General features: G+C 30.5%; 1 protein-coding gene across 1 annotated transcript; it reads left to right on the top strand.

Moving 5' to 3' along the window:
• The first annotated feature begins 298 nt into the window (after nucleotides 1–298).
• On the top strand, nucleotides 299–11,339 carry LOC129938690 (UDP-glycosyltransferase UGT5-like). Its single transcript, XM_056046380.1, has 2 exons — nucleotides 299–685; nucleotides 9,788–11,339. Exons 1-2 carry the CDS (start codon nucleotides 439–441, stop codon nucleotides 11,101–11,103), a joined length of 1,563 nt encoding a protein of 520 aa, XP_055902355.1. The 5' UTR covers nucleotides 299–438; the 3' UTR covers nucleotides 11,104–11,339.
• Nucleotides 11,340–12,812: the final 1,473 nt, after the last annotated feature.

Below are 12,812 nucleotides of genomic sequence, written 5' to 3'. Positions count from 1 at the left end.
GAAACCTATACATATAGTTATAAATGTATAAAGATGAACCTAAATGATTTATTAATGATGATTTGATTACATAGGCCGTGAAATATCTCCTCTTGCCTCAACTTATGTATGTATGTACATAACGTCTATACAAGAAAACACTTAACATTGATTATTATATATCTGTTTCATTCACATAGTTGAAAAAGTAATAAAGTATTTATTTGTTTTCATTGTAAAACTGCAATTCATGGTGTTTGTTTTTTAATTGTTCATTTTCAACAACTATACGAATTGAGAATAGAGAATTTACAAAACTAAAGAAATAGTTGTTTGCTGCATTTGTTATCGTTCAGTTCGTAGTAAAATTTATTAATTTTAATAACATTAAGAACAATTGTGATTTCGAATTTGTGCCGTTCTGGAGAGTGTAAAAAAATAGAAACAAGTCAAACAATAATGACTTTTATTAAAATATTGACAAGTATTTTACTACTTGCAACAATTATTGGATGTGGAAATGCGTACAACATTCTTGGAGTTTTCCCAACTATGGCCCGATCGCACTTCTTTGTCGGAAGTGCTCTAATGAAGGGGCTTGCCGAAAAGGGTCATGATGTGACAGTTGTTTCACCGTTTCCAGCTAAAAAACCAATAAAGAACTATCATGATGTTGTAACACCAAATATTCTGGAATTATGGAAAGGTATAAAATTGATTATAATTATTATTCAAAGACATTGTGTATTATTTATTGATGCGTATATATACTAAGGGAATCTACATAATAATTTGATTCGTTAGTAAAAAACGCAACCGGTTTCACGTTTGTTTGCCAATAGTTATAAAATATGATGACGTAAGACTTAATTTACACCACTTTTGCATTGCTTCGCGTTAGGTCTCAATATTAAAGTTTTCTGGCACAAACTATTTAGTCTGTTAATTTTTTTTAATATTATTTTATTTTATTGTTTACTTAACATGTTTGAAGTGTATGAATAATCTTACACTGGCACTATTTGAAGCTTAAAGAGATTACGATGGATAGCTGTAGTTGTTTAATGATTCGACCTAAGGGAATTGTATTGACATATGACTTAGTATTGATATTGAATTTTTCGAATATTTCGTTTATTTATGAACACCAATCAGTGTTCGTGTGTCTTGAAGGTTAAGATAGGGCATCATTTATTTATTTGTTCAATCACTTCAATTATGCCAAACAAGCTGATGTAAACTGTTAAATGTGCAGTTTCTTTCCTTCCAGGAAAAATATACAAACATGCATTTAATACTTGTTTTATGGCTAGTTAAAATAAATAACACTATTAACTCATGACATTGCAAAAAATATATTAGTTTCAAATTCTATCATCAAACTATGTATATATTTGATTAAGTATAATAAAATCGGTAAAGATTATCAAAACATGACAAATGCACTGATTTACGAGTACTATCAATAAATGTAAAATGTAACAAACTGTACTTAAAAAAAAAACAATTATTTTTAAAGTACAGCTTAAGCAAAGTATCAGCAATCTTATTTTTTAAATATTATCTTAGCACTTAAGAAACCAGCAAGGAAATGAAAATAATCTTCACGATTCACTAGTATTGTAGTTTTAAATATGTTTATATGTACTTACAGGTGTGTTTTATTGATTGACTTATCTGTGAAGAGAAAAATGTGTGTGTAATTTAAACAAAATTAAGTGCTTTCGGCACTATAAAGTATTTCCATCGTATTTTTATGGATATATTTATTTAAGCAGAAAATGTAATACATTGATATCTTAACCTATATTGCACAATTTACAGAGTTACGGTATATAACTACCTTGCTACTGACAATAAGAATAAACAGTATTTTAAGCAAATGAAAATGTAGACCAAAAAATATAGTGAAGGAAAAGCTTCTAAAAACCTTCATTAAAAGAGTTGAAACTAATGGGAGGCGGTGAAGCTTTAGATAGAACCAAGCTTTACAATATACTCAGGAAATAAATAATGAATAAGTAAATAGATACATACATAAATAAATGTAAAATAAATAGATGATTAAATAAATAAATAAATACAAAATAAATAAACAAATAAATAAATAAATAAATAAATAAATAAATAAATAAATAAATAAATAAATAAATAAATAAATAAATAAATAACAAATAAATAACTAAATATAAGTCATAAATAAATAAATAATAAGTTTTTAAACATTGAACATTAACTAAACGAATAGTGAAACAAATAAATAACTTTAAAAACAAATTAAAACAAATTAATTAAATAAATAAGTAATAAATAAACAAGAATAAATAATAATTTTACAAATTAACAAATACTGGAAGAGTTTGAATACTACACATTTTTTTAAATAAATATATAAATAAATAAATAAACAAATAATTATCAAATTACAAATAAATATTAATATGTAATATATATATATATGTATACGTACATTATTTTTTTTTTACATACATATATATTTATTAACTAGCCAGGTTTGCTATCAATTCATTGTCGGAAGAATTGCATGCTATGTTATATCTCTCATAAAGCCTTGAAAGTCTTAACGATATAAGTTCAATATTACAAATTTGGTGCAGTACTTCTGTCGAAAAATGTCTCGGAAGATTCAACATCAATTTCAAGACTTTATTTTGAATGATTTGTAACCTACGAACGTGACTTATAGCACATCTGCCCCATGCTGGAGAACCGTAAAATATTATTGCTTGAAATACAACTTTGTATATCAACAACTTATTTCTCATGCTCAATTTAGATTTACGGTTGATGAAAGGGTATAAAACTTTTATTGTGATATTAACTTTTTTCACTATTTCTTGTACATGTAAGCCAAAAGTAAGGGTTTTATCGAGGTATACCCCAAGATATTTTGCACTTGTTTGCCAACCTGTACTCATTCCGCAAATAACTAGGTTATTACTTGGCAAAAAACAGGCTTTTCTTTTTCAAGTGAAAAAGACAGCCTGAGTTTTTGAAGCATTTATTTTTATTTTCCAAGCATGGCAGTAGCTTTGTATTTCATATAATGCAGATTGCAAGTTAGCTTCTATGAAGAAGCCAACTGAATCAGAAGAAAAGATACAGGTATCATCGGCAAAAATTGCTTTTTCACAGTTTGGGAAGGAGGGGAAATCATAAGTGAAAATATTGTATAAGATTGGACCAAGCACAGAGCCTTGAGGTACACCTGCACTTACATCAAAAGCATCAGAAAGGTTATTGTTTACAGTAACTCTAAATGTCCTGTTTCTCAAAAATGATTGTACAATCTTTATGAGATACTTTGGAAAGTTTAGAATCAAAAGCTTATGTAGCAAAGCGTCGTGCCAAACGGTGTCAAACGCCTTTTCAATGTCAAGGAACACCGTACCTGTGCTTTTTCCTTCATTGAAATTTTTCTTAATATGATTGGTTATTCTATGTACTTGGTGAACTGAATTGTGGAAGGCGCGAAATCCAAACTGTTCTAGTGGAAGTATATCGTATCTCTCAACATGTGTTGTTATTTTTTTTTTAATTACTTGTTCAAAACATTTACTTAATGAGCTAAGTAAACTGATCGGTCTGTAATTGCAAGGCATATCTGCAGATTTGCCTGGTTTTAAGAGTGGAATAATTTTAGCTAATTTCCAACTAACCGGAAAATAATTTAACTTAAAACAGGAGTTAAATAAGTACTGAATGTATTTAATTCCTGCTGCTGGAAGATTCTTAAGATACAAATTCTTAAGATTGTCAAAACCTGCTGTTTTTCTGTTTCTAAGAGACGAGATAATAGTTTTAATATCATCTAAAGAGACCACATCATCTGGAGAGTCAACATCTGAAAGATCTAAAGAATTAATGGAATTATTTACTAAAGTCTCATTAATGTTATTTGTGGTTCTATTGTCTGAATGATTGTTAGAAAAACTTTGTGCAAGTGCGTTTCCTTTTTCAAAATTAGACAGAGCAATTGTATTTCCTATTTTTAAAGCAGGAACAAATGAATTTTTATTTTTTATTATTTTTATAATGTTCCAAAATGGCTTACTTCCAGTTTTTAAACTTTGAAGTTTTTGATTCCAAGTTCTGTTTCTGAAAGCGAGAATTTGATCTTTAATCAACGAGTTGAGAAACTTAATCTGCGAGATATAATACGGATCTCTAGTTCTTATCAACCTTCTACGATTGATGTTACGAATCTTGATAATTTGGACAATGTTTGAAGGTAGGTTATTACCTGTATCACATCGTACTTGTTTTTTTGGAATTGCTTTATTAGCGCTTTCGAGTATAGCAGTTGTAAAATTTGAAACATCCCTATCTATCTGTTGAACATTAAGTTCATCCAAATGAATGTTATTCATTATTCTTAACCTTGATCGCATTTCTCTTTTATATATAGACCAATTTGCATTTTTCAGATCTAAATAATAATTTCTTTGTTGTAAAGGTGAAACCAGAGTACGGATTAAAACTGGTAAATGGTTTGAGCCTAGTTCTTTTATAACAACGGGTTGAGTAAACAGATTTGGGATGTTTGTTAGGAAAATATCCAAAGTAGATGGGTTTGCCCTACTATTACTAGGATAATATGTTGGCTCGGGTGGATAAAGTACATTGAACGAATACCTTGAGTTTATATTTTCAAGTATATTGCCCCACGCATTGGCTCTAGTACAGCCCCATCTCTGATTTCTGCAATTGAAATCTCCACCAACTAAAAATAACTCATTTGAACTAATAACCTTCCTAAGATCATTGTTAAAGTTGAAACGTTTTTCGTTTGAAGTTGCACCACCCGGAAAATAAACAGAAATAATGTTTAAAGCTGAACCATTTGAAAAAGGTATTTTTATCCCAATATTTTCAATAATTTTAGTATTTAAAATAGGAATAAGTTCGTGACGAATTGTTTTTTTCACAAAGACGGCAACACCGCCTCCCATACGCTCTTTTCTATCTAAACGATAACAAATATAATCATGATTACCTAAACCTAATCTCTCGTTAGGAGAGAGCCAAGTTTCGGAAACTAGGCCTACATCTACATTATGCCTTCTGAGAAAGGCAACAAATTCTATTGTTTTATATCGAATGCTTTGAGCATTCCAACATATTATATTCATGGATGCATGATTCATGGTGTTTGTTTATATAAATATTTAATTGCTAATTGTGCAATAGTATTAAATTGTTCTGCTTTTGTATTACAATTGCTTAACAGTGTTATCATCTCTGCCGTAAGTTGGTTTATCTCTTCTAAGGAAAACAGATCACTCGAGCTGTTGCCACCAGTCTTTGTGTTGTTTGCCCACGTATGAGAGACGGGTACAGAAATAGGCTTTGATATTGCTGGAACTCTTCTATTTGTCGGGAGTGGAGGGAAGTCCATTTCGTTTGGTAAAAACGATTGATGCACTTTCTCAACTGTATGCATTTGACGTTTGCTTCTCGAAGATAATTTTTCTTTCATATCCAGAAAGCTCTTGCGGCTCATGCAAGACGGGTCGGTCGATTTGTGCGTTGCATTACAATTTGCACATTTTATGTTTATTGACTTGCACTTACCAGTTTCGTGATTTTCAGAACAAATCGCGCAATGAGTTTTGATAAAGCAATTCTTCTCACCGTGGCCAAACATTTGGCAGTTGTGACATTGCGTAAATCTATGTTTTGGCTGTCGACTGAAGTCCCATTTTACTTGTGTTTTAAAAACAGATTTAATGTTCTTTTTTAAATCTACGAGTCTTGTTGAGCCAGTTTCAAGAAACACTACATATAAGATGTCAAGCAAATTATTATGACCTCGCTGAAGGAAGGTCATGAGTAAAAAATTGCCAAGATTTTGATTTTAATGATACACACACTTTTTGGTGATCTTCAATATTGTTGCACATTATTTTAATGCCAATTGACATTTTCTTAACAAAGTAATCAATAACTTGGATTTCATTTAATAAGGAATGTACATTTTCACAAGTTTTTTGCAGTACGCAAATAGATGGAATTTTTAATTTTTTTATTTGTGGAGTAACTATAACTTCGTCACATTCAATGTTATTATCATTTTGGGTATCAGGGAGACATTGTAAGGGTGTGAAACGCCCGAACCTTAGGTCATCCGGACCCATTTTTCGATTTTTGCTATTGTTGAGAGACAAGCGAATGTCTTCAACACAAGAGGGAGATCTTTTCCGCTTATGAATTTTGGCTTTGTAATATTTACGAACAGAAGGAAAGTCCGATCAGTTCGATGAACTGAATTGTACTTTTTTACATTACCTTCTCATAGGAAGTTATTGAATTCGGCCAGATTTTTGATTTTTAGAATTGGAAATTTTAACATTACTCGACATTTCAAAGTCTTAGAATATAAATAAAAGATTTTTAGGGAGACGTCCGTAAGTTCGGGAAGCTTATTTCGTCGTCTATAGCTCAAGAACCAGTAGAGATATCGACTTAAAATAAATTTTGTTTTACAGATAAAAATGCAGAAATAAGTCTCAAAAAAATTAAGTGGTTGTTTTTTTTAATATAGCAATTTAAAATAGAGGGCGACCCACACTGATAACTTCCCATCCCGTCTGTCGATTTGTCTTGCTTAAAAGTTTGCCGGTTTTAGTGTTTTGTTAAGAAAGTTGTCAGTTGAATAATTCTAAGTCATATTAAAACTAATAACAATATTTTGCATACAAATTATTGAATGTCAAAAACAATACTTTCTGTGAGATAAAATAAGTTTAAGGCCAATATTTAAAATGTATGAAAAGACATTTGAGTCGAAAGCAAGTTTTTTTAGGTTTTTAACTTCCCATAGGAAGTTATTGTAATTGGTCCCATTTGTCAAATTGAAAATTTAGATATTTCTCAACATTTCAAGGTACCTATAGTCGAAATAAATTTTTTTGGATAGATGTCTGTGCGTGCGTGTGTACGTACCTTCTTACGTTGCGCAACAGTCCGTAGAGAACCAGGGCCTATTGACTTACAACTCTCAACCAATCCTGTGTGCGAGTATTTGCAGGGATTAATGGAACCTACAGTTTATGTGCCGAATCCGAACGATTAATTTGAGATAGCACTTTTTCATTACAAAAATTAATCTAGGAGAATTTGTCAATTCCTCGCAAGAGGCAGTACCCGTGAATTAAAACTTTAGGTGGCACAGGCAGGGATCGAACCCAACGCCTCTGGCATGACAGTCCAACGCACTAAACATCATGTCACGGGTACCAGATTATAATGTGATACCAAACAAATATATTTTTGGAAAAAAATTCCAATTAACGTTTTCTTACAAATCAAAAAAAAAAACAGAAAAAAATCACTTCGAAAATATTACGAACAAAAAATGATTTTATTTCCAAAATAATTGTTCGCAATAAAGAATAACGTTTTTAAAATCTGGTAAAATTATGAGAAAAACCGAATGGACAGTTTTTAACAAACAATTGAAAACCTTAAGAAAATTAACAAAAGTTGGTGAAAATTGATTCTCGACTCAAATACTCAAATATGTTTTAAGAAAATTGAGATATTGACCTAAAACAATTTTTTTCTTTTAAAAAATATTGTTTTCAACATTCGAAAAACTTTTAAGAAAAATCGAATGAACAGTTTTTTCCAAAAAATAAAAACTAAAAGTTTGCATAAAATTGATTTTCGACTCAAATATGTTTTCAAAACTATCAGATATTGGCTTAAAACTAATTTTATTTCATAAGGAATATTGTTGTCTACATTCGGACAAAATTTGAGAAAAATCAAATTGTACATTTTTGTAAAAGAATTACAAAAAATAAAAACCTAAGAAACAATTTCGTATAAAATTAATTTTCGACTCAAATATCTTTTAAAAAATTTAAAATATTGGCTTACTTATTTTATCTCACAGAAAATATTGTTTTCGACATTCAGTTAATTTATTGCAACTGTCAGTTTTTTCATAAAAAAGAATAAATTTTACAAAAAATAGTACCCAAATGCTATTAAAATTGGTAAAAATTGCTTAACGACTAAAAATCTCGTTAATAAAAATAGATTTCGAAATCGTACTATTTTATTATAATAAATTATGGAAAATATTGTTGGTAGTTTTTAATTTTTTAAGAATACTTCAACTGACAACTTTTTTAATAAAACACGAAAACTTACAAACTTTTAAGCAAGACAAATCGAAAGACGAGATGGTAATTTATTAGTGTGAGTCGCATCCCAGCCTGTTTTAATGTTTGTATTTTTATTTATTTTTATTATTTTTCTCCAGAATTCGCCGAATGGTGATAACCAGTATTTCTTTTTGGACTAAATTAGTTTAAAGCCATAATCTCAAAGTTTTGAAAAAATATTTGAGTTAAAATTATTTTTTACCAACTTTTAGTATTTTTGTTTAGGTTTTTATTTTTTATAAAAAAAACTATCAATTTGAATTTTCTCAAAACTTTACCAGATGTTAAAAACGGTACTTCTCGTTGCATAAAATTGTTTTGGAGATAAAATAATTTTTTGTTCCTAAAATTTTCAAGGTGGCAAATATTTTTTTTCAAGTTTTCTTGATTTAGAAAAAGCCGTCAATTGGGTTTTTTTTTTTCAAAAATATATTTGTTTGGCATCGCATCACGTTGCAATATATAAATTAAAATGTAATTCAAGTGTCTTGCGTTATTGTTTCGTGAGATATTTTAAGTTAACCACACACTCAAGTTTTTGCGAGTTTTTGCTTATGTCTGCATTATTATTTGTAATACCAAATTTAATTGAAGTCGCTATCTCTGGTTCTTGAGCTAGAGCTATAGACGACATTCCAAACGTACGGACATACACCCGCACACACGCACAGTCATTTCTCTAAAAATATTGTAATCAAACTCTAGAGACATTGAAACGTCGAGAAATGTCAAAATTTTCAATTTCACAAATCGGACTGATTACAAAACTTCCTATGGGTAGTTGAAAAGGTGAACATTTTGATTAACCCAAAATATCTCACGAAACAATAATACTAGCGACTTGAATTAAATTTTATATTATAGGTATATAAATACAAAAAACAAAACAAAATAATTGTCACCTCCAATGTTTTTCGAACAAAAAATTATTTTATCTGCGAAATAATATTTAGAAAACTTTTGCAATATTGAAATGCTTTAATATGTAGAGAGCCGTAAAACTAGTTAGTACCATTTCTGATGGGCAATAGTGTTCTCAATATCCCTTGAAATTATAAATATAAAGTTAAGATGCATAAATATTATGGTTTTGTAATTTTGTCAGTCTCCTTAAACCAACATCAAAGAACATTTTTAAGCAGTACTAAGAAACTCCTCTTTATGTTAAATGGGTCACACCCTCTGATCGACTCTGTAGTCGATATTTACCACTTTACGGATTGAATCAACTGTCGGTATACTTTCGTCACACAGTTACAGTCTAGAACTTTTCTTAAAAAATTATATTATAAATTTTTATTAGTGCCTTAATTTTTCTTTTTTAAAAAACGAAAAAACAAAGAAAATTACTTGTGGTAAATATCGAAACTGCACCGGCACGTGAGTGAGCTGCCTAATAAACCCGGTACTATTACGTCAGTCTTAAAAGATTTTAATAAACTATATAAATGAAGTATTATTAATCTGTTCTTTGATCTAATCATAATGTGCACACTCGCTTTGATAGTAACCAACCATTTGATTGTGATTCAGTCGTGCATTTTGACTATATTCTTATCAAATACTTTATTATTTGTTTTCTATTAATAACTTTTCTTTCCTTATATTTTCAGCTCGTGCAGACAATATTATAAATTTACGGGACCAAAGCATCATTCAGGGTTTCTTAGGAATTTTTGATATGGGAATTTTAATCACCAATAGTACATTAGGAGAGTCTTCACTAAAACAGCTAATGGCTTCGGGAAAAAAGTTTGACGTTGTAGTGTGTGAGGTTTTTGTCAGCGAAGCACTTTTTGGTCTTGCTGAGCATTTCAATGCACCACTCATTGGTTTGAGTACTTTTGGTGCCACCCAGTGGAACACTGACTTGGTGGGATCACCATCACCGCCATCATATGTGCCCAATCCATTCCTGCCACTTACTCATCGAATGTCACTTTTAGGCCGGATTTCCAATTTAGCAGTAAATACTATTGAAACAGTATTCTTCCATACGTTATACATGCCAAGACAACGTGAACTTTTCAATCGATACTTCCCAAAATCAAAAATGGGATTAGACCAAATTCGCAAGAACACTGCTTTGGTTTTACTGAACGCCCACGTTTCGCTTGGGTTTCCACGACCATACATGCCAAATATGATCGAAGTCGGAGGCATGCACATAGATCGAAAGCAAAAGCCTTTACCAGCTGAAATGAAGAAGTTCTTAGATTCAGCTAAGGATGGTGCCATTTACTTCTCAATGGGTTCGAATCTGAAAAGTGCCTTGCTACCAGCTGAAAAACGTGATGCTATCCTTAAAACGTTTAAGTCGCTCAAACAAAAAGTTATGTGGAAGTTCGAGGATCAAAACTTACCCGGAAAGAGTGACAATGTATTTATTAGCGATTGGTTCCCTCAGCAAGATATCTTGGCTCATCCTAATGTCAAATTATTCATCACTCATGGGGGACTGCTAAGTACGACTGAGTCGATTTTCCTTAGCAAGCCCTTCATTGGAGTTCCTATGTTCGGAGATCAATACTTAAATATGGCCCGTGCTGAAACTGGTGGCTATGGTATTATGGTTGACTATAATGATCTCACTCAGGAAACATTCACTGCTGCAATTAATAAAATGCTAAATGACAAATCATACGAACAACGTGCTAAGGACATCTCTGAAAAATATCGTGACCAACCATTGGAACCTTTGGCTTTGGCTACATACTGGGTGGAATATGTGGCTAGACATAAAGGAGCGCCACATCTGCGTTCGGCAGGACAAGATCTTAACTTTATTCAATATCACAATCTTGATGCTATCGTTATTTTGTTCGGTGGACTTACGTTAGTTTTAGTTGCATTATTGACGATATTATTTAAGCTTATAGCTTTGTTCCTTGCTCCTAGAAAGAAAACAGTGAAAAGGAAGAGGAATTAAATGAGATAACTGTGTGCGTATACATGTCAATTTCATACCTAGTATTATTTATTTTAAGTAACTTAGGATTGCCTATAAATAAAAACAAAAACATGGAAATATATTCTTTTTTTATTTAAAGTGCAAGTGAATTAATATAATATAACTTACAAGGCTGCATTCAAACTCGTGTTGGATAGGCTACCTTGGATATGTAGAAATTATTGTTAAATAAAATGTTTAAAAGATAATTTTAATATGTCAACGGATTTTTATCAAAAAACATAGATATTTAAAACATATTCTCAAGAATCAGCTGTTCTGACAGGTAAACGAGAAATTCTTGCATCAAATTTTTTTAAAGATTTTTCACGGTAAATTCTGTAAGTTTTTTTTACTTTTCAAATAAAAAAGTAAACTTAAAATGTTGGAAAGATAATTAAATACTGTTTCATTTGAGACCATAACCGACTTTATAACACATAATTGTAAATAGCACATTTTGCCATCTTAGAGAATTGGTATCAACGGAAAATAAATGTTTTTCATATCTTACGTACAAGAAATGGTAATACCTCCAGAATTTGATGTATACAACGAAGAATAACGTTTTTCATGTCCGATACAGAATATTCTGACAAGATTTTTATAAAAATAAAATGCACGACTGGATCGCGCGAACTTGCTCCTCTATGCAAAGCGTCAGGCGCGTCTGTTTAAAAAAGTACCTATGTAAGATTTACAAATATACTAACTAGTTTAATAAGTTTGTCTTCAAAGATATAAATGCATTTTGATTTTGAATTGTCAAAAAAACCTATATTTTTAATTTTTTTTGTTTGAAAATTGGTAGACCGCTTTTATTTATATTAATTTTTGTACACAAATTTTCCACTTATTTTTAAAAATATTTTTGTTGATTTTTGTGTGATTGAATAGAAATTTAGTCTGGACGATCATCATCATATATATTATTTCGTTGGCATGTCTCCCTTTTTCAGACTCTCATACGGAACTAATTTTAATAAATAAGGTGTCAAATTGTATTTTATTGAATATTAATTTATAATTTGTTGAAGAAACCTTTGTATATGAAAACATATACAAAGATTTAACTTGTTCGTTCAAAGCTTTTTTCTTTTGGATAGCTTCATTTTAATTTTATATTAGAAGAACCAGGATGGAAAATAAATTATCTGAAGATACGAAAGAGGCATGGATGTTTAAATTGTAAAGCGATCGCCTATTGGTTGTGTAGTTAGGTAGGAGCCTTAAACGAATAAACAATGTTTTTTGATGATAATGAAGGATTGTTATTGGAAAGTAGAAGGTACTTACTACAATCCAATCACATTCCTTCTTTTCTACAAAGTTTTCAACGCAAACATGGAGTTATTACGTTCAGTATATTTTTCGTCGTTAAAGTTTAAAAAAAAAACAAGCCTACGAACAGATACAAGAAATTGCTATTCATGTGTTGTTTACAGTCAGGCTCTTGGGCGTCTTAAATTTTAGCTATGAAGTGATACGTAAGCAGTAGTTGTAGAGGTTGTAGTACCTATATAGGTATAATGTGCATACGTTGAACAAGAGATTCTAATAGAAAATACAATATATACTCTTCCAAGCCCGTTACTTTAAATTGTAAATATTTTATCAAAATAATGCGCCCTTTCGGGCTCATGCACAGTGAGATTGGAGGGAGATACATTTAATACAAGTAAATCCAC

This window comes from Eupeodes corollae, chromosome 1, assembly GCF_945859685.1.
Source record: "Eupeodes corollae chromosome 1, idEupCoro1.1, whole genome shotgun sequence".
In the NCBI taxonomy this organism is placed as follows: Eukaryota; Metazoa; Arthropoda; class Insecta; order Diptera; family Syrphidae; genus Eupeodes; species Eupeodes corollae.
Note: the sequence above shows the minus strand (reverse complement) of the source record. Positions and strands in the feature narration are given on the sequence as shown.

Coding starts and splice junctions, on each gene's coding strand:
- LOC129938690 (XM_056046380.1), top strand. CDS start 439: ATGACTTTTATTAAAATATTGACAAGTATTTTACTACTTGCAACAATT. Junction 686..9,787: donor TATTCTGGAATTATGGAAAG/GTATAAAATTGA, acceptor TTATATTTTCAG/CTCGTGCAGACAATATTATA.